Raw genomic sequence first — 21354 nt, forward strand, 5'->3', positions numbered from 1 at the left:
GCACCGTCTGCCAGGGAGCCGCGTCCCCTGTGCCGATGCAGGACCCCTGCAGCGCAGGGACACGCAGGAGAGCTGCACAGGGCCCCACCCAGGGCTCTGAGCTTGTCCGTGGATCTGGCCCACCCCCGCAGGTGCTGCAGAACTTCAGTAGCATTGAGGAGGACTGCACCGTGTGCCCCTCCTGGTGCCTGACGCTCCGGGCTCGGGGCCACAGCTGCTGTGCTGCCTTGGAGCGTCACATCCCGCAGTACTCCCTAGACGTCCCCACGGTGAGTGTGGCCACCGCAACAGTGGGAGTCAGGACGGGGGAGCCCGGCTTCCGCAGTGGCCTGAGAATCCCACTTTCCTCTCTTACTGTCCCTTTCTGGCTGTCCAAACCTCCCCACCGCCGGCCCCTGGGGCTCTGGGCCAGTCGAGGACTCTCTGGGCCATGGCATGGGAACTGCGGAGAGTCCAGGGCTCGGACCACTGCTCCGTCTGAAATCGTCCCCCGTCCTCTCACACTCTGGCTTCAAACGCTCCAACTCCTTCATCTGTCTGCCCTGTTCTCAGAACACCTGTTAGGGGCGGGACCACCACATCAAGAGCCCCTGTTCTTGGGGACTACCTGGACCTGCGTGGGTTGCAGAGGCAGCCCCTCCCAGGGCGGTCATAACCCCTGGGCCTTTCCTCTCTGAGCAGCAGGTGACCCGGCTTGAAAGCACAGGCGCTGGAGCAGACGGCCAGGTTCCAGTCTGGTTTCCCCTTCAGTGCTGGGGCCAGTCTGTTCATCCATTCTTACTACCCTCATATCGCAAGAAACCCACCACTTTCAGAGAATGTGCTTGTGCATGATCCTGCTCCTCCCACCAGCTACATTTCTGCGCAGGGCACCGCTGCCTGGAGCCCTGCCTGACTGCACAGGGTTTCCCTCGGCCAGCTACTTCCTGGGGCGTGTGGCCTTTACCACCATCCAGCACTTTCTGGGCCCATGTCGCTGCCCCGCTGCCTTGAGCAGCATACTCATTGCCCAGCTGGGTGGGGCACCCTGGTCAGCAGCCTTAGGCCTTGTGTGTTTTGTAGCCTGCCCAGCTGTTGTCCTGGTGCTGGCCACACCGGAGATGCTTAAGGAGTGTTTGGAAACTGGGATTGCTGGGGTTTTCACTTTCTGAGAGTGGGGTTCCCCTCAGCCACTTGGGGGAGAATCATCCGGAAGGAGCTGCTTACCCCAGAAATTCTGGACCAGGAACTCTGAAAGCGCCTTGTCCAAAAGATGGTTTGGGGGGCCCCTGAAATGGAAGAGCAACTCCTTCACCCTGAGCAGGGCTCGTGGGGGCCTGGTTTCCTGGAGCCGGCTGCTGTGAATGTCTCTCTCCCTGTCTGAGGTCTCTGGAGGGCAGAGCGTTTTTCAGTGCCAAGCTGTGGCCTCCCCTGGTTCCCTGCTCCCAGAGCGTTGCCTGCGATGTGTGGAGGTGTCTTGGATCTCCTTGGAGACAGCCCCACCTAAGCCCACACAGACTTCCCTGAGTGTGTGGACCAGGCATGGGAGGGCACTCGGATCTGAGCCTGGGTCCCCCTGTCTCTCGCACCCCAGCTCTTTCCCGCAGTGTCTCCCGGTGAGCCCTCCTACCGCAGCCTGCTGCTGACCAACAAGGGCTCCTTGCTGCTGACCTTCAACCTGGCCCCCAGCAGCAGCTCAGACGTCTCTCTCCTGCCCAGCTCGGGCCTCGTGGCCCCTGGGGCCCATCAGATCTTCCTCATCTGCACCTACCCCAAGGGCACCTCCTGGAAGCAGCATACTTTTTACTTGCAGTTCAATTTTTGCCCCCAGTATCTCAAGGTAGGGGCCGGGGCAGAGGGCTGGGGCCTCGGGAGTGGGCCATAGTCTGGGGCGGCCCTTCCTTTGCAAAGCCGCACTTTGGGGTTGGCCTCCTGGGCTCCCCTGAAGGAGCGAAGGGGCTGCTAGTCCTCTAGGGAGGGGCACGGCAGGGAGAGGACCTCCCTGCCACATCTGAGAATGGCTCTCTCTCTGCTCAGGGCCCTGCCTGGTCACCTCATGTGGCCTGAGGCAAGAAAAGGCCAACAGAAAGGAGGTCCCACAGAAAAGGAGGGGGCAGCACAAGGCTCATATCTGCAGGTGGTAGACAGGGGTTTTCCAAAAGGCCAGGGAAAGGGTCTGGGGTGGTGGACCCATAAATGGCCCATGAAATGGTCCCTACATCTCTCAGTCCATCTCTCAGTCCTTGAGTTCTTTTATATATATATATATATATATATATATATATATATATATATATATATATTTAAATTATTTTTAGAGAGAGGGAAGGGAAGGAGAAAGAGAGAAACATCAATGTGTGGTTGCCTCTCTCATGGCCCTCATGGGGACCTGGCCCAAAACCCAGGCAGGTGCCCTGACTGGGGATCGAACCTTGACCCTTTGGTTCACAGCCCAAACTCAATCCACTGAGCTATACCAGCCAGGGTGCTGAGTTCTTTTCAAGAAGCATCTCTGGGGTCAGTCCTGACCCGCTCTCCTTTAACAGAAGCTACCTCTGCCCAGCCTGGCAGAGGGCCTTCTGCTGCTCTCTCCAAGTGGGGAGAGCCACCCACCCACGGCTTCCTGGACAGTTAGCGGATGCCGGGCAGTGGGGTGAGGTCCCCTTCCTCCTCTGGCCCCAGGAGGTGAGCATGCAGAGCCGGGAGGAGCCACTGCAGCTGAAGATGGACACCTACAAAAGCATCTTCTTCAAGCCCACGCGGGTGGGCTGCTCCTCCACCAGCCCCTTCACCTTCCACAACCCCTCGAGGCTGCCCCTGGAGTTTGACTGGCGGGTCTCCCAGCAGTACCGAAAGACGCTGGCCGTCCAGCCCGCCAGGGGCCTTATCCAACCTAATGAGAACCTCGTGAGTTCCCCGCCCCACTGCCGAAGGCCAGAGGGAAGGGTGCCCGCCTCCCTTGGCCCCGCCACCACCTCTTACTCATCCGCCTGTCAGGGCCCAGGCCTGCGATGCGGCACAGTCAGCCCCCACACAACCCGTAGTCACCTCCCCCAGTCTGTGACCCGGTGTGCTTGTTACCATTTCCACCACTTCCTGTTGTACAAAAAAGAATTAGAAGAAAAATCTGTTTACTAAGATGTAAAATCAGGAGATGCAGGGCTGGGACTCGGGCCAGGGTTTCTGATGCCACTGCCGGGGGTGGGTGTGCCCTCCATCCAGGGTCCCCACGCTGCAAGGTCACTGGGAGGTGGTTTGGAGCAGCTGGGTGTGGGGCCAAATGGTGGCTATCATTAGGAGTGGGGAAAGGGACCCCTGTAGGTCCCAGTGGCTGTCTGGCGGGGAGCACAGGCTGGGACCCAAACCAGCAGGGCCCCATCCCGGTTTAGCATCTTAGAGATCGGTCAGGAGGCCCAGGGGCCGCAAAGGAGCACCAGCAAGTGGTAGGGGCAGCAGTCGGTGTGGCAGGAGGCCACGCAGACTCTGGAGTCAGCCTTGAGAGGTCACACCCGGCTCCTGCCAAGTGCCCTCACCACTGTGTGAGGTCACTACGTGACCCTGGGCTAGTTACCCCAGCTCTCCGAGACTCGTTTCTCATCAGAAGAACGTGGCCCTAAATAATACCTCGTCCCTGGCAGGGCTAAAGGGTTGTGGGGCTTAGGGAAACAACATAGTATACACAGCGCGTGTGAGGTCAACACGAGGGACACAGGGTAAACTCTCAGGAAGGGTTGCCTTGCGGCTTATACGCTACAGTGGGGTCTCAGACAGCGGGAGCCTGGGCCGGGGTGGGGGTTCCCAGAGACCCCCACCCAGGCAGAACGTCTGTGACCCCAGATGCTGACATGGACCTTCAGCCCTCTTGAGGAGACCAAGTACCTGTTCCGAGTAGGGGTGTGGGTCTGGGAGGCCGGCCGGCCCCCAAAACCCAAGCCCCCCCCCACCACCCACTACATGATCCGGCTGGTGGGAATGGGCATCACCAGCACCCTTTCTGTGAGTGGGAAAATCCTGGAGGGTTGGGATGGGGTGCTGGGGGCCAGAGTAGAGGCCGGGGCACCCCAGGGGACCCAGCCCCCAGAGGGCAGGGGTGGGAGCCCTCTGGTCCCTAGCCTGCACCCCTGGACCTGCCCTTCCTTGGGGATTCTCTATAAGACCACGGGTGAGAAAGCCAGGGCCTCAGGCAGCATGGGGCCCCTCAGCCCGGCTGGCTGACTCTGGCCCTCAGGTGAAGGAGAAGGAACTGGACTTCGGGAACGTGGTGGTGAACAGCGAACAGTCCAGGTTGCTGGCGCTCCTGAACGAGGGCAACTGCACCCTCTATTATCGCCTGTTCCTGGAGCAGTGCAGCCCTGAGGCCACCAGTGACGAAGCCCTCGGTACTGGCCCTGGGCTGGGGCTGGGGCCAGGGCCAGGGACGTGGGCACCTGTTCAGGCCAGTTAATCAGACCGTGGTTTGTGGGCGGTGGAGCAGAGATTAAGCCTCGGTGCTTCCACTTGCTAGATGTGTGGCACTGGGCATCGCTAAGCCTCAGTTTCCTCCTCTGAAAGGGGCTACTGGCGACACCTACCTCATGGGCCAGTAGGTGGAGCAAAGTGTTCAGCTGCTGCCAGTGACGCAAAGACAGGTCCCCTCTGTCTTGGTCTGGGAGGAGGGACTCTGCTCCCCGTTTTTCTGGCTCAGAGCCTACTGTGGGGCCAGCGCTTTGCTGGCCCTGGGGAAGGTATCTAGAAAGGGGCAGAAGGAGAGGCACAGCCTCGCTGGCCGACACTGATGGCTGCTCTGCCCTTGGCCCTGCCCGGGCCCTCCCTGAGCAGCTCTTCGGCTGGACCACACAGAGGGAAGCATGCCGCCCCGGTCCCAGGGCACCATCTGCCTGACCGCCTGTCCCGACCACCGGGCTCAGTACTCCTGGACCATCAGCTACTCTCTCCTCTCCCAAAGAGGTACCTGGGACATGGGACAGTGCTTGGAGGAAGGCGGGAGGGCTGTGTGAGCAGGCCTGGGGTGGGGGCATGAGGAGGGGCCAGAGAGAGCCAGCAGAATGAGGGCGAATGTGCTAGGCACGCCTTTCGGTGACTGACGTGTGTACCTCCTACCACCCATCTCTGTCGTCTGCATGGGTGTCTGCCATGCGATGCCCGAGCTGTGGAGGACCCCAGGTGAGGAGTTTAGAGCTGTGCTGGTTTGCTGTAGGCAGTCAGACAAGTCCACGGCTGCCGGGGCCTCGGCTTCCTCCTCGTGAGAGCAGAGCTGTCCCCAGCCTGCCCAGGCAGCGCAGAAGAGCGGCTCAGAGAGTGGACTCGAGCCAGACTGCCTGGGCTGGATCCTGGCCCCTGCGCTCATTAGCCACGTAATCTTAGCACCTTGTTTAACCTCCCCATGCCTCAGTGTCCACATCTGTAAAATGGGGATAATGACAGTGCATAGGCAAGAAAAAGGAAAAAGGGACTAACACAGGTTAGAACACACGGAAGAACCTTATTATGTCAAGTGAAAGAAACCAATCACAGAAAGTCGCGCAGCACGTGGTTCCATTTATGTGGAGCATCCCGAATAGACAGATCTGAAGAAACAGGAAGTAGATTAGGGGCCGCAGGGGTGAAGGAGGGGTAGAGTGGGGCATGACAGCTGCTTGGTAGTGAGTTTCTTTTCGGGGGTGATGACAATATTGTAAAATTAGGAAGCGGTAATGGTCACGCAGCTCTGCACATCCGAGAAAACACTGCATTGCATGCATTAAAGGGCCAATCTTATGGTATATAAATTGTGACTCAATAAAGCTGTCAGTAAGAATTAGTTGGCACACAAATATGGTGCACGTCAAATACAGCAGCGTGTGTGAGATGCTTGGGGCCGTGCCTGCTACCTGAGCGTATCGGACAAGGTCCGCCTGTCATGGCACAGGTTCCGAGGCCCCTGACAGGGGTCCTGCACTCCCCGCTCCGCTTACCCACACCCCCTCCCCCAGACAGCAAGGTTGGGGAGAAGCAGGAGCTGTGTCACGTCTTCCTCACCGCCGTGTACCCCATACTCTCCGTCCGGGACGCCTGCTCCACGGGCAGCGCTGAGGGCATCACCCGGAGGCACCTGTGGCGTCTCTTCTCCCTGGATGTGCTCAACAGCTACTTGGAGCGCGACCCCTGCCCCTGCGAGCTCACCTACAAGGTGCCCGCCCGGCACAGGTGAGCTGAGCCTGGGAGGGGCCTGGGGATGCTCTTGGAGCATTCTCTCCGCACCCTCAGCACCAGGCCCTGTGCAAGAAGCGGCTCTCTCTCTAGCCCCAAATTCTTGCCCACCCTGGAGGGGCCTGGAGAAGGCAGGGGTTGGCTGGGTGTCTGACGGGCTCGGCCACCCTGCCCGAGTCCCAGCATCTCTACCTCCCAGCTGTAGGGAGACGAGTGCCAGCTCAGCCTCTGCGAGAAGCCCCGCCCTGTTCCCACCCCTGTCTGAGCCCTTTCTCTGCCCCACACAGCACAAGTCAGACCCCCTCCATCTACACCCCTCTGAAGCTCGACTTCAATTTTGGGGCAGCGCCGATCGATGCCCCACCCTCTGTGGTGCTCCTTGCCCTGAGGAACAGTGGACTGGTGCCCCTGGACTGGTATGGCTGGCTTGGGGGGCATGGCTGCGGGCCCGGGGGGGCAGGCACTGAAAGGCCTTCCTTGCTGGTGGTAGGCCCGCTGCCTGGTGTCTGCGAAAGCGGGCACCCCACGGATGGGGTGTGGAGGCCAGGGTGGGACGGGCTGCCCAGCAGCACGCAGCACCTAGCACCTGTCACTGGATGAGACATGTCATCGGCTCAGAAGTGGTGAAGTCACCCTGCTGGAGACGGACACCGATATCTCAACACTTAATGAAGGAGAAGCGCCCACTGAGCATCTGCTAGGCTCCAGGCACTGTGCTTTACAAGACTTTCTCCTCTAAGGCTGCCACCCACGGTGGGGAAAATCCTCCTCCGCAGACTCTTTCACAGATGGGAGGCTCAGGACTCGGCAGAGCCAGGTGTAAACCCAGATTAGGCCAACTGTGGTGCCCCAGCCTCGTGGGTTAGTCGGCAAGGCCTGGAACCACTCTTTCCCAGCGGGCACTGCACTGGGGCACCCCTGACAGAGCCCCAGTCCAGTGGGGGCAGGGCCTGCATGGGAGCGAGCAGAGGGTCTCATGGTGGGGTGACCACAATAGTGTCAGGGAGGAAGGTAGGACCGAGTGAAGCTGCATGGGGCCAGCAGCAGGCTGCACCTCTGTCACCTGAGGTGCCTGCAGACCTGAGCCCACCAAGCTTGGCCCTTCCCATGCTTGGCTTCCCTCCCACTGGGGCCCAAACTTGGGCCCAGTCAACATCCTGTTTCCACACCAGGGCTTTTTCTTGTTTTTCCTCCCTGTCTCTGCCACACGCCTTGATTTCCTAGTAAACTGCCCTTTGATGACTTCCGACTTTCTCTGGCTACTCGGAGGTGAGAGAGAAGCGTCCCGTCCCGGTCAGGCTTGGGGGAGAGAGCCAGGAGTCCAGCCTGCGCAAGGCAGTGGGCGGGTGGGATGGAAAATGCGCAGGCAGGACACCTGGGATCTCAGAAAGCTTCCTGCCTGGGCAGAGAGTCCCGGGGGGCAGGGGCCGCGTTGTCAGGGCTGCCCCTTGCTCTCTGGTTCAGCCTGCCCCTCCCTGTGGCGGAGGGAGCTGGGAAGCCTGGCTCATTTGCCCGCTGCTGTCTGAGAAGGGCTGGGACTGTGAGTAACTGAGGACTCCGGCCCTGAATGACTGAGCGAGCTTGGCAGGCAGGGCTGCGGGCCTGATGGAGTAGGCCCAGGGCCCTCTCTGAGCTCCGGATCTGCCATTCACTGGGCTCTCTGAGTGGCCGGGAGCCAGGTCCTACCAGGGATCGGGGGGGGGGGGGGCAGGAAAAGTGGTGCTGGCCTGTGTCCTGGTGCGGAGCGGGGTGTTTCGGTGGATCGTGTGTGAGTGTGTGTTTGTGTAGGAGCAGGCTAGCTCACACTCTCTGTGGAGAGGGTCCAGGTGGCTGAAAACCGAGGCGAGAGGAAACCCAGGCTGGGTGCCCGCCGAGCCGGGCCCATCAGGAGAGCATTTGAGGTTCAGGAGGCAGTCTGTGCCTCCTCCAAGGTGCCAAGCACTGGGAACCTTCCTTGGCAGGCCTGACTCGCCTGAGCTCTTTGTGTCGTGTTTCCTTCCCCTTCCTTAGAAGGCTATTTTTGAAAATTCTAGCTGGTCTCTGCTGAACCTATAAAGAACGAACGGAAGGTTTTATTCCTGCCAAGAGCAGCCAGAGACAGGGAGTGTGGACTCAGCCTGGAGGTGGCAGCAGGCAGGACGATGGAGTGAGGACCCCCGGGGAGGAGGAGAGTGTGGGGAAGGCACCGCTGCCCACCCTCTTCAAGCCTCCTCTGAAGACTCTGCCCTTGGCCCAGCCAGGAGTGGGGCCTGGTATTTAGGGGAGATTCCTTACAGGGACCCATTAACCTCGTCTGCCACCGCATACGCACATTAAGTCATTGGCTAAATCTCTACTGGGGCCTCCGAGGCGCAGGGTCCAGGCTGGCCCTCAGAGTAGAAATGCAGCTGCGCCCAGGCCCTGCCCTCGGGCGCAGCCGGGCTCTCTGGGCAGACGAGGCTTTGGCGCAGGGTGAGTGTGCTGTGAGACGCATGTGCAGCACTGGGGGCCACTTCAGTCCATTTTGGACGTGGGGGCAGGCACATCAGAAAGGCTCCCTGGAGAAGGCCACAGCCGAGCCAGGCCAGCAGCCTCGGGAGAGAGGGAGAGAGGCTGCGAAGAACCTGGCGTGTACTACGCGGGTCAGAGGAAGGGCCCAACGTGACCGGAGCGTTGATGAGGAGGGAGGGAAAGAGCTAGAATGCGGCTGAGGACGCTGGCGGGGGCCAAGGTCCAGGCCCTAGAATCCTCCTTCTGAGAGTTCGGACTTCTTCCCAAGAGCATTGATGGGATGTAAGCCAGGGTGAAGGGCAAAGACATGATCTACTTCCAAGACCTGTCACTCTGGCCTGCGTGGCAGAGCAGCTTGAGGCAGGGGACAGGTGGGGTGGCTGCTGCAGTTCCTGGATGGGGGACAGGGAAAAGGGGCTCGGGATTATTTGGAGGGAGGCTGGGCGGGGGCAGTGAGGGAAACGGAAGTGTTGGAACCGTCCAGGTGACCCCGAAATAGCAAGGTCTCCACGAACCAACATCCCCCAGGCAAAATGGCAAGAGCAGTTTATTCACCTGCAGCGAGTCAGCTGATAGGAAGGGCGATGGGAGGGAAGGAAGGAATCCGCAGCTCCCCCTCCAAGCCCACCCTGCCAGGGGCGACCGGAGCCTCCCCTCTCGGCACTTGCAGACCCGGGGACAGGTTCAGGGTTACTCCGTCTCTCTTGGTTACTTCTTACAGTCACAGTACAATGCTATGCATACCACTTTCTCCTCAGCATTCTGTCAGTAACGTTCCCTTCAGGTAAACGCAGACCAACACCTAGACCTCACTCATTCTTCTCAATAGTCGCATGATACCCCATTGTCTGAACAGCCTTCAATTATTAAACCGCTCCTTCACTGGATGACATTAGTTATTCTCAGCGCTTTTTTTTTTTTTTTGGCTATACAAAGACGGTTGTGATAAACACCCTGTTCACGCACACACATGTGCACTTGCACCCACATATTTAAGTCCTGCAGTCGCTTCCCCGAAATAGAATTCCTGGGTCAACGGGCACATACATCTTTTACCCCAGATTCCTGCTGGAAAGCGTGATAGCAGTCCCTTCACTTCCTATTTTTGTGGATGTGTCTTCTTTCTGTGAACTTAGCAGCGTTGGGTGACACTCTTTCCCACATTTCCGATGTGAAAGTATTGACCATTCACTGAAGGGAGTTTTGATCTGCTCCTTCCCAAATCCCGCTGAGCCTTTTAGGGTGAGTTGGCCGTGTCCCCTCCCCCCGGACTGCTCCCTGGCCACAGCCTCTGCTGCTTTGTGGCCATCTCTGTGCCAGGTCTCCGGCTGTGACCTTGGGGCCCCTTTGTCACTTGTTTTGTTGGCTATTTTGAGTGGTGTGTACTTTCCTACAGCAACAGGCATTTCAGGGGCATTAATCTGTGCCCAGCTTTGCTTCAAATTTCAGAGTGCCAGTCCTGCCGGGACCTCTGTTCTCTGGCCTGTGCCCAGGCTGGGCTGGACGTGGGGGTGCTGCTGGCATTCCTGGGTGCCTCAGGTGGACCCTCCTCGGAGTTTTGTCACAGAATCCCCTCTAGAGTTAATGGCCAGCTGCAAGTGACCCACATCGGCAGGTGACCTCCTTGACCCTGGCATCCCTGGTGGGCGCCCCAGCCTTCATTTCCTGTTTAGTCATTATGCAGTGAGAACCCATGACAGCCATGCGCAGGACGGCTTGCCAGATGGCACGATGAAATGGGGAGACACGGAGGAGGCCTCCACCAGCCCTCCTGGGCCTCAGAGCTCCCGCCTCTCTGTTCTGACGAAGAGGCTTCCCTCCTCCTGCTTTGCACCCCTCTCCAGGGCCTTCCTCTTTCCACGTGACCAGCAGATCGACCTGGAGCTGTGGGCAGAGCAAGCAGACTTCGACAACACGGAGCTGCACCAAATGCGTGTGCAGGATAATTGCATATTCTCCATCAGCCCCAAGGCTGGGAGCCTGAGTCCTGGGCAGGAGCAGGTGGTGGAGTTCAAATACAGGTGCCTCCCCCACTGCCCACCCTTCACTTCCAATCCCCAAGACCCTCCTGTCCCCTGGCTCCTGGAGGATCCTGGCCTTGCACTGTATGATCCCCGCATATCCTGAGTAGGTGCCACCCTGAGGGAATCCCACCATCCCATCTGCAGGGGAGGTCTAATTCTCCTCTGGCCTCTTCCCGACTCGGGGGTTCCCACATGCTCCCAGGGACCGGCCTGCTCAAAGCCCCCTGTGCACTGTGATCATTTGCTCTCCCACTGGTACCAGGGACCACGAATTCACCCCGGACTTATCTCCCCACTTCCAGCCACCTGTTCATTGGCACTGATCGCCTCCCAGTACTCTTCAAAGTGTCCCGTGGCCGGGAGATCCTGGTGAGGCCCAGCCCTGCTCCTGTCCTTGGGCGACCAGGAGAGGGGCTGAGAGTCACACCCCGAGGGGGCGGGGCCCTGGCTCTCTCTGCTGGGTGCCTCACTTCCTCCCAGAGAAGGACCCTGCTCATGAGCCCTCCACTTCCAGCTCCATTTCGTCGGTGTGACAGTGCAGCTGGATCAGAAGTACGTGCATTTCACCTCCACGAGCCACCAATTCATCCCAGTCTCCATTGGCGATGCACGGCCCCCGCAGCAGGTCAGTGGTCCATGTGGTCCCGGCCACCAGGAGGCCTGTGTGTTGGTTTCTGGGTAACTGCAAAAGTTCTTGACCAGGCGACAAAGGCACCTCACTCTAAGGGGGGGGCTGCAGGTTGGACCCCGAGATTGGGCGACCTGGAGAGACCCAAGGCAAGGGGCTTCAGTTTCCTGGTACCTGGGGCTTAGCCCTCTACCGGGCCTCGTTCCTGTGCAAAAGAAGGGGCTTCCCCTCCGCTAGCACAGGGTTTCTTCAAACTGCTCTGACCGTGAACCACACTGATATATTTTGATAAAAACCCAGTACTGACACACACATGACCGATCACAAGTCAATATGTGCACTACTACATGCAAAGTACTCTGGTTTTTTTTTTACGTTATATTCTGTTTCATTTTTTTTTTTTAATGTGGACATGAGTCACTAAATGGTTTCATGATCCGCTCACTGATAGGTCTCAGCCACAGTGTGAGAGTCACTGCTCCAAGAAGGACATCTTTCTGGAATGTGAAAAACTAGAATGTGAAGTCTCATGAAACCATAGGATTTCCTTTATTGGTTGGAGGGAATGGGGTTCCTTTCCTGTGAACATGGGCCATGGAATTTTCCAAGGGGGGGACATGATGTTTTCACAACTTGGAGATTATAACCGGTTAGAAGCCCTTGTGTTTCTGGGGAGGGGCCCCAGCCATTCGGCCTCAAGGCAGAGGAATGGGCCTCGCGGCCCTGGCAGGGGGTCTCCGGCCCCGAGCCCTGCTCACTTGTCTACACCACCCTCTACCCCACCGGCTTCCCAGAGGCCCCACTTGGGGCAGGCGTGCCCAAGCCTGCAGAGGTCCAGACACTCAAAAAGGAAGGCATGCCAGCCAGACTCCACAGCTGTGGGCAAGCTTTCTCTTTAGTTTGCGAGAGGATGACAGACGAGGACCTGGACCTGCAAGCAGGCCCTGGACAGAGAGAGAAGCGAACAGATTTGATTTACATTTTGGAGGCAGACTCACTGGGTCCTGCTGGGGACTGGACCTGGGGAGTAAGAGAAATGGAGGGACCGAGGACGCACTGGACTCCTGGCTCGAGCTACTGGGAGCATGTAGGGCATTTGCTGGAAGGAGGCACACGTGGGGAGGGAGAGGTTTTAGAGCGAAGAGTTCGCTTTGGGCCAAATTTGAGATACCTGTGGAGACAACCAAGAGGGGTTGTTGTCACGGGGAAGCCGGTACCAGGGGTGAGGTTCAAAGGGCGGTTCAGGCTAGAGAAATCACATCAGCGTATTCAGGAGCAGATGCTGAAAAAGAAGGGGAGCCAGTCTCAATCCACATAGCTCTTTGTTCTCTCTGGCTTCCGTTTCCTCACCTCTGAAACAACGGATCGGGCCAGAAGATCTTTGGTTTTTTCCAGGACATCCTGTGATCCTCAAACTTGGGAGTTAATCTCGGGGGACCCCATACCTTCCTCCCACCCCCTTGTCTGCCTTGGAGCAGCGCTGCCTCTAACAGCAGATGCAGCGGGCGGGGGGCGGCCTCACAGGCCGTTAGGATCAGAGCCTAGAAAACGACCATCATGACGGCGCTTGCTTGGACGGTTCCCTCCCTCCCAGCACTGAGGACACAAGCGTTCATATCCCCTTACACTTTGGCCAGGGTAAGGTGAGAGCAAATAAAATAAGAATGAAAGGTTATCTTAAAATATCACAGGCTGAAGACAGGGTTGTATACTTACGATGAAGCCAGGGGGACATCAGGAACTGGGGGAGCTCTGGGACTGTCGGTGTGACATTGCGGAGGCCAGCTGTCCTCCCACGGTGGACGTGGACTCTCAGGCTCTCTGCGCTACAGCCCCGAGCTGGTCTGGAGGTCCCCCTTCTTCCCGCCCCTGCAGATTTATGAGCTGTATAACGGTGGCTCGGTGCCCGTGACCTATGAGATCCAGACCAACATCCTGTCGCAGGTTCAGGAAAAAAATTTTGATCACCCCGTCTTCTGCTGCCTCAACCCCCAAGGGGAGATCCAGCCAGGCACAACGGCTCGGGTCCTGTGGATCTTCTCCCCCATCGAGGCCAGGAGCTACACAGTGAGTGGCAGCAGCCCCGGCTAACGGGGCAGGGGTCGGAGCTGGCCGCCTCAGCAGGCCTCGCCCTGACCAGGCCCTTCGCCCGCCCCCCTTCTCAGGTGGATGTGCCCATACACATCCTGGGATGGAACTCGGCCGTAGTCCAATTCCAGGGAGTGGGCTATGACCCGAATGCCATGGGGGACACGGCCCCTTTCTACAAAATCTCCTCGTGGGACAACAGCTCCATACACTCAAGGATGATGGTTCCTGGACAGGTCGGGGGAAGGGAGCTGGAAGAGCCTGAGGCCTGGGAGGGGCCTGAGGGCTCAGGGTGGCCAGGGCAGAGGGGTGGGGAGGCTGGACAGGAGACGAGATGATGTTGAGGACAGAGGGTGGCAGAGGTGAAGCCTGGAACCAGCCCTCCTTCAGATTCAACAGGCAGCACCAGCGCCAGGAGAGGCTTACCCCGCCACCTAGTGACCACAGGTGTTCAAGCCACTGCACCCTCGTCTCCGGGTGTGTAGATGGGGTTATTAGAGAGGGAGAGAGAAGCTCTCCCGTTCTAGGGCTCTAAGGTGTTAACTCCAAGCAGAACAGCCTGCCTTGGACCAGGTGGATTTATGCTGAAAGATATCTAGGGTCACTGACACTACCTCGAGTTCACAGGCTCCTCACTTTGGGGAAGTCTGACCCATCCATCCATCCGCCCACAAACGCACATGCCTGTGTATCCATCCGCCCACCCAGTTCTCCAGCCGCCCGTCACTGCCCATGCCTGCCTCTGCCTGGCCACCCTTCCTGTTTTGGACTCACTGCAGGTTGAGCCCTGCAGAGGTCTGGGAACTCAGAGGAGACAGAGTCCCAGCCCGGAGGCACTCAGCCTGGACAGAGAGAAAGTGCCCCTTCCCTGTGTCCCCAGCCTTTCCAGACCCCCCCCCCCCACAACAACACAGCTCCTGTCCCGAGCCCAGTGCCTGTAGCAACAGCCGGCCGCCCCTTCATTAGTAACCGCCCTTCGGGGGCTCACACGGCGCTGGCTTCAGTTCTCTCATCTCTCAGCAAGTTCTGATTTCTCAGCCTTCCCAAGTCCATCTTAAATTTATTATTTATTTTTTTATTTACTCATTTTTAGAGAGAGGGAAAGGGAAGAAGAAAGAGAGGGAGAGAAACTTCAATGCGTGGTTGCCTCTCATGTGCCCCGTCACTGGGGACTTAGCCCACAACCCAGAATGTGCCTGGACTGGGAATCGAACTGGCGACCCTTTAGTTAGCAGGCCCGCACTCAAGTCACTGAGCCGCACCAGCCAGGGCCCAAGTCCATTTTTTTTTTACATGTAAGCAAGGCGAAGGAAATTGCACATGACCTTCTGCCCTGAAAAGCTGAGGCTGGCCAGATTTTATTTCAAGTTGCTACTTTCCTGGAGGGGGGCACTATTAGGCCCCCTGGAAAGGGAATTACCTTGGTTCCAAGTCCATTTTTAATGGTCAAAATCATAGGGTTCAGAGCGAGACTGGGTTTATCTCAGCCGCAGCTGTGAGGGACCTGTGAAGGGGGGACAGTAGTAGCACCTGTGTCACAGGGCCGTGGGGAGGTTTGGATGCGTGCAGATTGCCTGCCATGGTACCTGGCCTGTTGAACGCGGTCAGTAGCTAGTGGCGGTTGCTATGGTTGTTACTTCTTCACCTCTCGAAGCTGCCGCTGTGTTGTCTCCACCGACAGAGCGTCTCCCTGTCCGAGTCGCACGTCTCCCTGGGAAACATTCCTGTGCAGAGCAAGTGCAGCCGCCTGCTGTTCCTCAACAACACATCTGAGAAGACGACAATTGTCTTCGTCTGGCAGCTGAAGCCTCTAGACTTCGGGGAGGTGCGAGTCCCTCTTGTCCACAGAACCCGAACCTCTGGCAGGGCTCCCGAATGACCCTGCCTTGTCCCCTCTGGCCCATCGCACCCCACCCCGTGTCACACAGCGCCACCCCATTCCGTTCCGTCTTGTCCCATCCCACCCCTGTGAAGCTGCAGAGACTCCTTCCCCGAATCGACAGGTGTCCGTGAGTCCCATGAAAGGCAAGGTGGCCCCAGGAGAGGGGGTCCCATTTGTGGTGACTCTGAAGGCCTCGGTGCATGCCAGTTTCTACAGCGTGGACCTGGTATGCAAGGTAGGGCCAGCCCCAGGGAGAAGCTGGGAGTAGGGTACAGCTCCCAACCCTGGGGGGTGGGGTGGGCTACGAGATCCCCAAATCCCCAGACAGAGCCAGCCCCTGGGAGGGTGGGGGGCCCACAGCACAGGCCCAGGGCAAGGCCCGGCTCTAAGTCCTGCCAAACCTTGGTCTTCTCCCTCCTTGTCCTGGGCCACAGGTGTACCATCAGGAACTCCTGAGGAAGTACTATAAAGAACTGCAGGAGTGGAAGGAAGAGAAGGTGCGGCAGGAGGTGGAGTTCACTATCACAGACAGGAAAGTGAAGGTGAGGAGGGCAGAGTGGGCCTTGGACAGCACAGATCTTTCTGATTGGCTGAAACGGGACAGAGGTGGTGATCTGAGGGGGTCCTACATGCAAAACTGGCCAGCCTGCCCTAAGCGATTAGATTTCTCTCATTAGACTGAGCACAGCATCTCCCCAAGAGACTCTTGGATACAGAAGGCTGGCTGACCATTCCCTGCCTCCTGTAGCTAGTGTTTACCATGTGCCTTTGAGGTGCTGGGTGGTGGGGACCATGGGGGACAAGATGGAGGTGGTTTCGGGGGACAGACTCTGGGAACAGATCGCCCAGTTTTGATCCCTGGCTTTGACAACTTCTAGCTCTGTGATCTTAGTCAAGTATTTCACCTCTCAGGACCCTCCATTGTCAAGTGTGGGTAATATGACATCTGGGATTGGCCTCGGGATAATTCAGAGGTGGGCGTACATGCGATCAGTTGCTGATTGTTGAAGCTGGGTGGCGGATAATGGGAGAGTCTTTGTAGCATTCTCTACAGCTCTAGATACAACTGAAGTTTCCCAAAGTAGGAAGGTTAAAAATAAAAGTTTTAAAAATATTTTTAAGTGCAAGTAAAATCCGACCTGCTTTGTGACAGTGTTGGGAGGGGTACGTGAGTTAATACAAGCCCAGCACTGCAACAGTGCCCGGCTCCCAGGAAGCACTGACTGAGTGTGCGGTTAGCGTTTGTCGGGGGAGACTGATAACAAACACGAGACAACAGACACATCTCAGGCCCTGTCCCGGCCTCATAGCCTCCGCATGCCCCTGGTCCTGCCTCTGGGTCACCTGTGTCCACCACACTGAGCTCCCAGGGACGGGCTGCTCCCCTTTGAAGCTCTGGCCCAACTGTGAGTGCAAATCATATCTTGAGGCCACAGAAGAAGGGATTTCTGAACTGTCTTAATAAGGGAAGCTGCTTCTGTACGGTACAAAACCACAAAGCTCTATGTCCTGGCTGGTGTGGCTCAGTGGGTTAAGTGCCAGCCTGCCAACCTAAGGGGGTTCACATGCCTGAGTTATAGGCCAGGGCCCCAGTGAGAGGCAACTGATCGATGTATCTCTCACACACTGATGTCTCTTTCTCTCTCTTTCTCCCTCCCTTCCTCTCTGTCTCTAAAAATAAAAATAAAAATAATAAAAACAGAAACCACAGTGCTGCAAGGCACAAGGACAGCTCTTTGGGGGCAGCCTACACATACATGGTGGCATCTCCTCTTTCCTTCAGTTGGATAACCAAGTCTTTCTTGTCTGTAGGTAGCACTTCCCTAGGGAAGGTTCTGGAAGAGGGTGTGGCCAGGACTTGGTCAAAACCAAGAGGGCAGCAGGTCCTGGCCTTGGCTTCAGGTTTTGGCGGATTGGCAGGAAGTGTAGGAAATCCTAGAGGGTTTGCTCTAGGCCTGTCGTATCCCGAGCAGGGTTCTCTTCGCTTCCACAGAGCAGAGCGTGTTGTACAGCCTGTGAACCTATGAAGAGATACAAGGTAAGGCCATAAACCGCAGACCCACCTCCTCGGATAACTTGTGAGGGTCCTTGCTCACTCTCAGAGACACCCCGCAACCCCTAGTCCCACCTCCTAGAAGGGAGGGACAAAAGGGCCAGTGGGTGGGGGCATGCCCCTGCATTGCCCAAAAGCCCTGGTTGGGAGGGTAGGGACCCTTCAGTGATGGGAGTGCAGTCCCCAGACCCCTGCCATCATTCCTCTCCCTTCCCAAAGACGCTGCCCCCTATCAAGAAACAGCAGGCTTTCAACCAGCCCACCAGCTGGAATCTTAAGATCCCAAAGGAGGGGACATCGTGGCCGAGCCCCCAGCTGCCCACGCCAGGCATGCTGTACTTGGGCCTCACCGCACGTGCCCACACCATTGACTACTTCCTGGCCAACTTCTTCTCCGACTTTCCCCGCTACTTCCTGCACTGGTGAATGCCCAGGGAGGGAGGGGTCTCCTTCCTCTGCTCTCTGTCCCCTCTCCCCCTCCAGAACAGGGGTTGCCCAGACCCAACACTTGCTGAGGGCTTGGAGCAGGAGCAGTAGCTGGGCGGGGGAGGCTAACGGGGTATGGCTGGGCTCAAGATGCCCCCCTTACTGCTTAAGTCCTCATAAGGAGGGGCAAAGAGCCAGAGCCCCCTGGGGAACCCCCTTGGCCTCCCCATCCCTCCTACCTTCCTTCCTTCCTTCCTTTCCAACTTGGAGCCTCTCCATGTGCTGCGTCGACTCTGAGGGTCAGACCTAGTTCCCCAATTGCAGTGAGTAGCACCACATTCGGTCTGGGTCTGCCCCAGACTCATCTGTGTCCTCATGACTGTGAGGCCACCACCACTGCTCATGCCCCCAGCCCCTGCATGGTGGCTTGCCCAGGCCACTCAGTGTCATGGCCTGCCCCAGGGAGCTACCAAAGCAGAAGAGCATCAGGGAAGAGCCAGAGGCCTCTGAGAAAGAACCCCCCGACAACTGGGCCCCTGTCTCGCAGCAGAAGAAGCAGCTTCTGGTTGACTGTCTCACAGCCATCATCAGGTGACTGTCCACAATCTGAACCCCACCCCCCATCTTTCCAGCCCACGCAGCGTGCTCTGGGCCCACCCACAGCCCCTGAAGTCCTAGCCCTTCCCTTCCTGAAAACTAATATTTCCTCGCAAGACCCTGCCATTGGTGGCCCACCCTCCAGGATGGTGCAGCTCTGATGGAGCTCCTGGAGGGTATGTTGAGGCTGGGTCCCGGGTCCTGCCCCTTCCACAGCCAGCAGTTGAGGGTTAGAGCCAGTTCACATTCTCCCCAGGGTTCCTGTCCCTCACCTGTGTATCTCTGACCCCCCGGCTCTGTCTCCATCATAAAATGTTCACCTCTAAGACTCCATGGGAACCAGATACCTTCCTCTAAAGAAGAATGGGAGAAGCCATGGACCAAGGGCTCCCTCCCCACCTGGCCCCTGTTTGTGGGCACAGGAGGCAAGAACCACCACTTGAGGAACCCCCAAACCAAAGCCTCACTGGGGGCTGCAAGGACCCTCAGCAAGAGCCTTCTTTTCCTCCCTGCCACCCAGGGGCCTGCTGGAAGACAAGACCTTCCATGAGGCCATAGGCCAGAGCCTGGTGGAGCAGATTCCTTACTTTTGCCAGTTCTGGAATGAGCGATCGGCCAGGTTCACGGCCATGACCAGCAATCTGCACGTAGCCCCAGACCTGTTTCTGTCCGATAGCTGGGAGGGCAGGGAAGACCAGGAGCAGCGGGACAGACGGAGGCTGCGGCGGCAAGAAAGGGAGGAAGAGACAGAGAGGGATGAAGAGGAAGAGGAGGAGGTGGAAGAGGAAGAGGAGGAGGAAGAAGAGGCAAAAGAGGAGGAGGAGACAGTGGAGGAGGAGGAGGAAGAAGAGATGAAAGAGGAGGAGGAGGCAGGCAAGGAGGAGCTGGAGGAGAAGGAGGAGGAGGAAGAGATGGAAGAGAGGAAGGAGAAGTTGGCCTGGACAGGGACTGAGCCCATGCCACAGCCTGTGCCCCAGGAGCCCCTGAATTGGCGGTGGCAGCAGCAGCTGAAGGTCATAATGAAGGAGGAGCAAGAGAAGGATGAGAAGGAGGCCATTAGCCGGTGAGCAGCCAGACCCAGGTGAGGGCTTGAAGGGGGCCGTGCAGAAGGGCCTGCAAGGACGGGGGCAGCCTCCAACTGTGCACATCTCTCCCGACTCAGTGCTCACAGACGTCATGTTAGAGGCATCAGGCCTGCGTGGGAGTATTCACAGAATGGCGATCTGAGCTTTATTTCCCCCCAAGACCTGGCTGCTAACATTCAACGCCACACCACTTCAGGGAGGGTAGTTAGGGTCTTCAGTTCTCTTAAGTGGGTTTCTAGAACCAGGAGAGAAAGACCGTGTCTTCTTGTACCCCCTTTCCCTGGGACTGATCTGTGGTTGCCTTCTGTCCGGGCTGGGAGGCCCTAGGCCCCACCTGGTCTCTCCTGCACGCTGCCATTGCTGGATGCCTCCCCCACCCCCGGCCCCCCAGTTGGGGATCACGATTGCCTGGGTTCAAATTCCACAACTGTACCAGCTGTGTGACATCTGGCAACCTGGGCGTCCTAAGTGTCTGTAAAGTTGGAAGAGGATGCCGCCTAGTGTTGGGTGGGTGGGGGGTTAAATGAGAATCCACGTGGAACACGCGGCACACGGTTCACCACGGAGGAGGCCAGCGGAGAGTGGGGCGGTGCCCGGGTGTCGGCCCTGACACCCGGGCCCTGGTCCCCTGCAGGCTCCCTGCTTTCGCCAGCCTGCAGGAGGCGCTGCTGGAGAACATGATCCAGAACATCCTGGTGGAGGCGAGCCGAGGGGAGGTGGTGCTCACCTCGCGGCCGCGCGTCATCACTCTGCCGCCGCTCAGCGGTCCCAGGTGAGGGCACCCGGGCCAGCGGCCGCGTGGACGGCGCCGGAGGGACGTGAGGGGTGGCAGGGGCAGGCAGTCTTGTCCTGAAGCCTCGCCCCCTGCCTGGGGCTTTGTATCTTCCAGGATTCTGACCCCAGACCTGCTGCCCACGCCTCCTCTCACGGCCACGGCGAGCAGCGGTGCCGCGGCAGGTGGCGCCGCCCCCTCCTGACTCTGAGGGGCCAGCCCCTCGGACCTGCTTCCCCGGGTTCTGCCCGGCCTCCTCTCCACCCTCCCACCAGTAAAGCATCTACTAACCCTTTTTATATATCTGCCTTCATTTTATTTCCCCGACGCGGGAGCAACTTGCGACGCGTCCTCTCAGGGGGACAGATGGTGGAAGCGACCCCCGAGGACCACAGCGACTCAGTGGAGACTTAGGGGCTGAGCGACTGCGCCCCGCCGCTCCACACCGCAGCTAGGCGAGGGGTCTCGCGGCCGGCCACTGGGCGCTTGGCCTGGTCAGGCCAGGGGAGGGCGCTCCGGCTGGGCCCTGGCTGGCCTCGGCCCGAGTGTAGCCTAGTGGACGGAACTGAACGCCAGGGCTGGTCAGTGCAGCAGGTGACGGCCGGATAAGTGACCACCCTTTCCATGTCCCCCTTCCGCCACCCCTGCTCCGAGGCTTGGCCACTCCTTTCTTCAGCAGCTGCTGGGCTCCTGGGACTCTGCTGAGAGATTGGAAAGAAAGGGAAAGCGAGGGGCTTTGCAGAGGGCCGAGAAGTAGACGCTGGAACAAGGGTCAGGTCACCGAAGGACAGCGGGCTGCAGTCTCTACAGGGGACTCCCGCCTTGACTCATGAGTCCCCAGACTAGGGGGTGTCCCGCCTTCCCTGGGACACCTCCCTAACCTCCGCCAGGCAGCCCGAGTCCTCTGCTCTTCGGATCCTCCCGTCCTCCCCCCTCCCGCCCCCTCCAGAGGCAGGTGGGTGGAAAAGTGACATCTGGTGTTGTTCCAGAGGCGCCCAGTTCCGCCCCCCCAACACACCCCCGCCGCCAAGGCCTCTGAAGAGTTCTGGCCCCAGAGCCCCCGGTAGGGGCGGGGAGGGGGTTGGGGGTGCTCCGCCCCCTCTGAGTCAATATTTGCCCCGAGCAAACGGGCGCCCGGACA

At 58.6% G+C, this 21354-nt stretch overlaps 1 protein-coding gene and 1 non-coding gene across 2 annotated transcripts in view; one reads left to right on the forward strand and one right to left on the reverse strand.

Moving 5' to 3' along the window:
* CFAP65 (cilia and flagella associated protein 65) overlaps nucleotides 1–20489 on the forward strand; it is a 34675-nt gene extending 14186 nt beyond the window's left edge. Inside the window, exons 12-33 of the mRNA XM_053662072.1 lie at nucleotides 132–269; nucleotides 1574–1819; nucleotides 2662–2886; nucleotides 3817–3975; nucleotides 4208–4358; nucleotides 4798–4926; nucleotides 5952–6165; nucleotides 6456–6584; nucleotides 10503–10679; nucleotides 10985–11051; nucleotides 11197–11307; nucleotides 13186–13377; nucleotides 13476–13634; nucleotides 15080–15223; nucleotides 15402–15515; nucleotides 15715–15822; nucleotides 17274–17318; nucleotides 17553–17755; nucleotides 18222–18350; nucleotides 18877–19419; nucleotides 20076–20213; nucleotides 20331–20489. Coding sequence (XP_053518047.1) covers nucleotides 132–269; nucleotides 1574–1819; nucleotides 2662–2886; nucleotides 3817–3975; nucleotides 4208–4358; nucleotides 4798–4926; nucleotides 5952–6165; nucleotides 6456–6584; nucleotides 10503–10679; nucleotides 10985–11051; nucleotides 11197–11307; nucleotides 13186–13377; nucleotides 13476–13634; nucleotides 15080–15223; nucleotides 15402–15515; nucleotides 15715–15822; nucleotides 17274–17318; nucleotides 17553–17755; nucleotides 18222–18350; nucleotides 18877–19419; nucleotides 20076–20213; nucleotides 20331–20418 — 3609 coding nt within the window. The 3' untranslated portion in view covers nucleotides 20419–20489. The remainder of the gene's footprint in view (nucleotides 1–131; nucleotides 270–1573; nucleotides 1820–2661; nucleotides 2887–3816; nucleotides 3976–4207; nucleotides 4359–4797; nucleotides 4927–5951; nucleotides 6166–6455; nucleotides 6585–10502; nucleotides 10680–10984; nucleotides 11052–11196; nucleotides 11308–13185; nucleotides 13378–13475; nucleotides 13635–15079; nucleotides 15224–15401; nucleotides 15516–15714; nucleotides 15823–17273; nucleotides 17319–17552; nucleotides 17756–18221; nucleotides 18351–18876; nucleotides 19420–20075; nucleotides 20214–20330) is intronic.
* On the reverse strand, nucleotides 14690–14825 carry LOC119056908 (small nucleolar RNA SNORA67). Its single transcript, XR_005083971.2, has one exon. It is a non-coding gene; the product is annotated as a small nucleolar RNA SNORA67 (small nucleolar RNA).
* Nucleotides 20490–21354: the final 865 nt, after the last annotated feature.

This window comes from Artibeus jamaicensis, unplaced genomic scaffold (assembly GCF_021234435.1).
Source record: "Artibeus jamaicensis isolate MK-2021 breed Jamaican fruit bat unplaced genomic scaffold, CSHL_Jam_final contig_1015, whole genome shotgun sequence".
In the NCBI taxonomy this organism is placed as follows: Eukaryota; Metazoa; Chordata; class Mammalia; order Chiroptera; family Phyllostomidae; genus Artibeus; species Artibeus jamaicensis.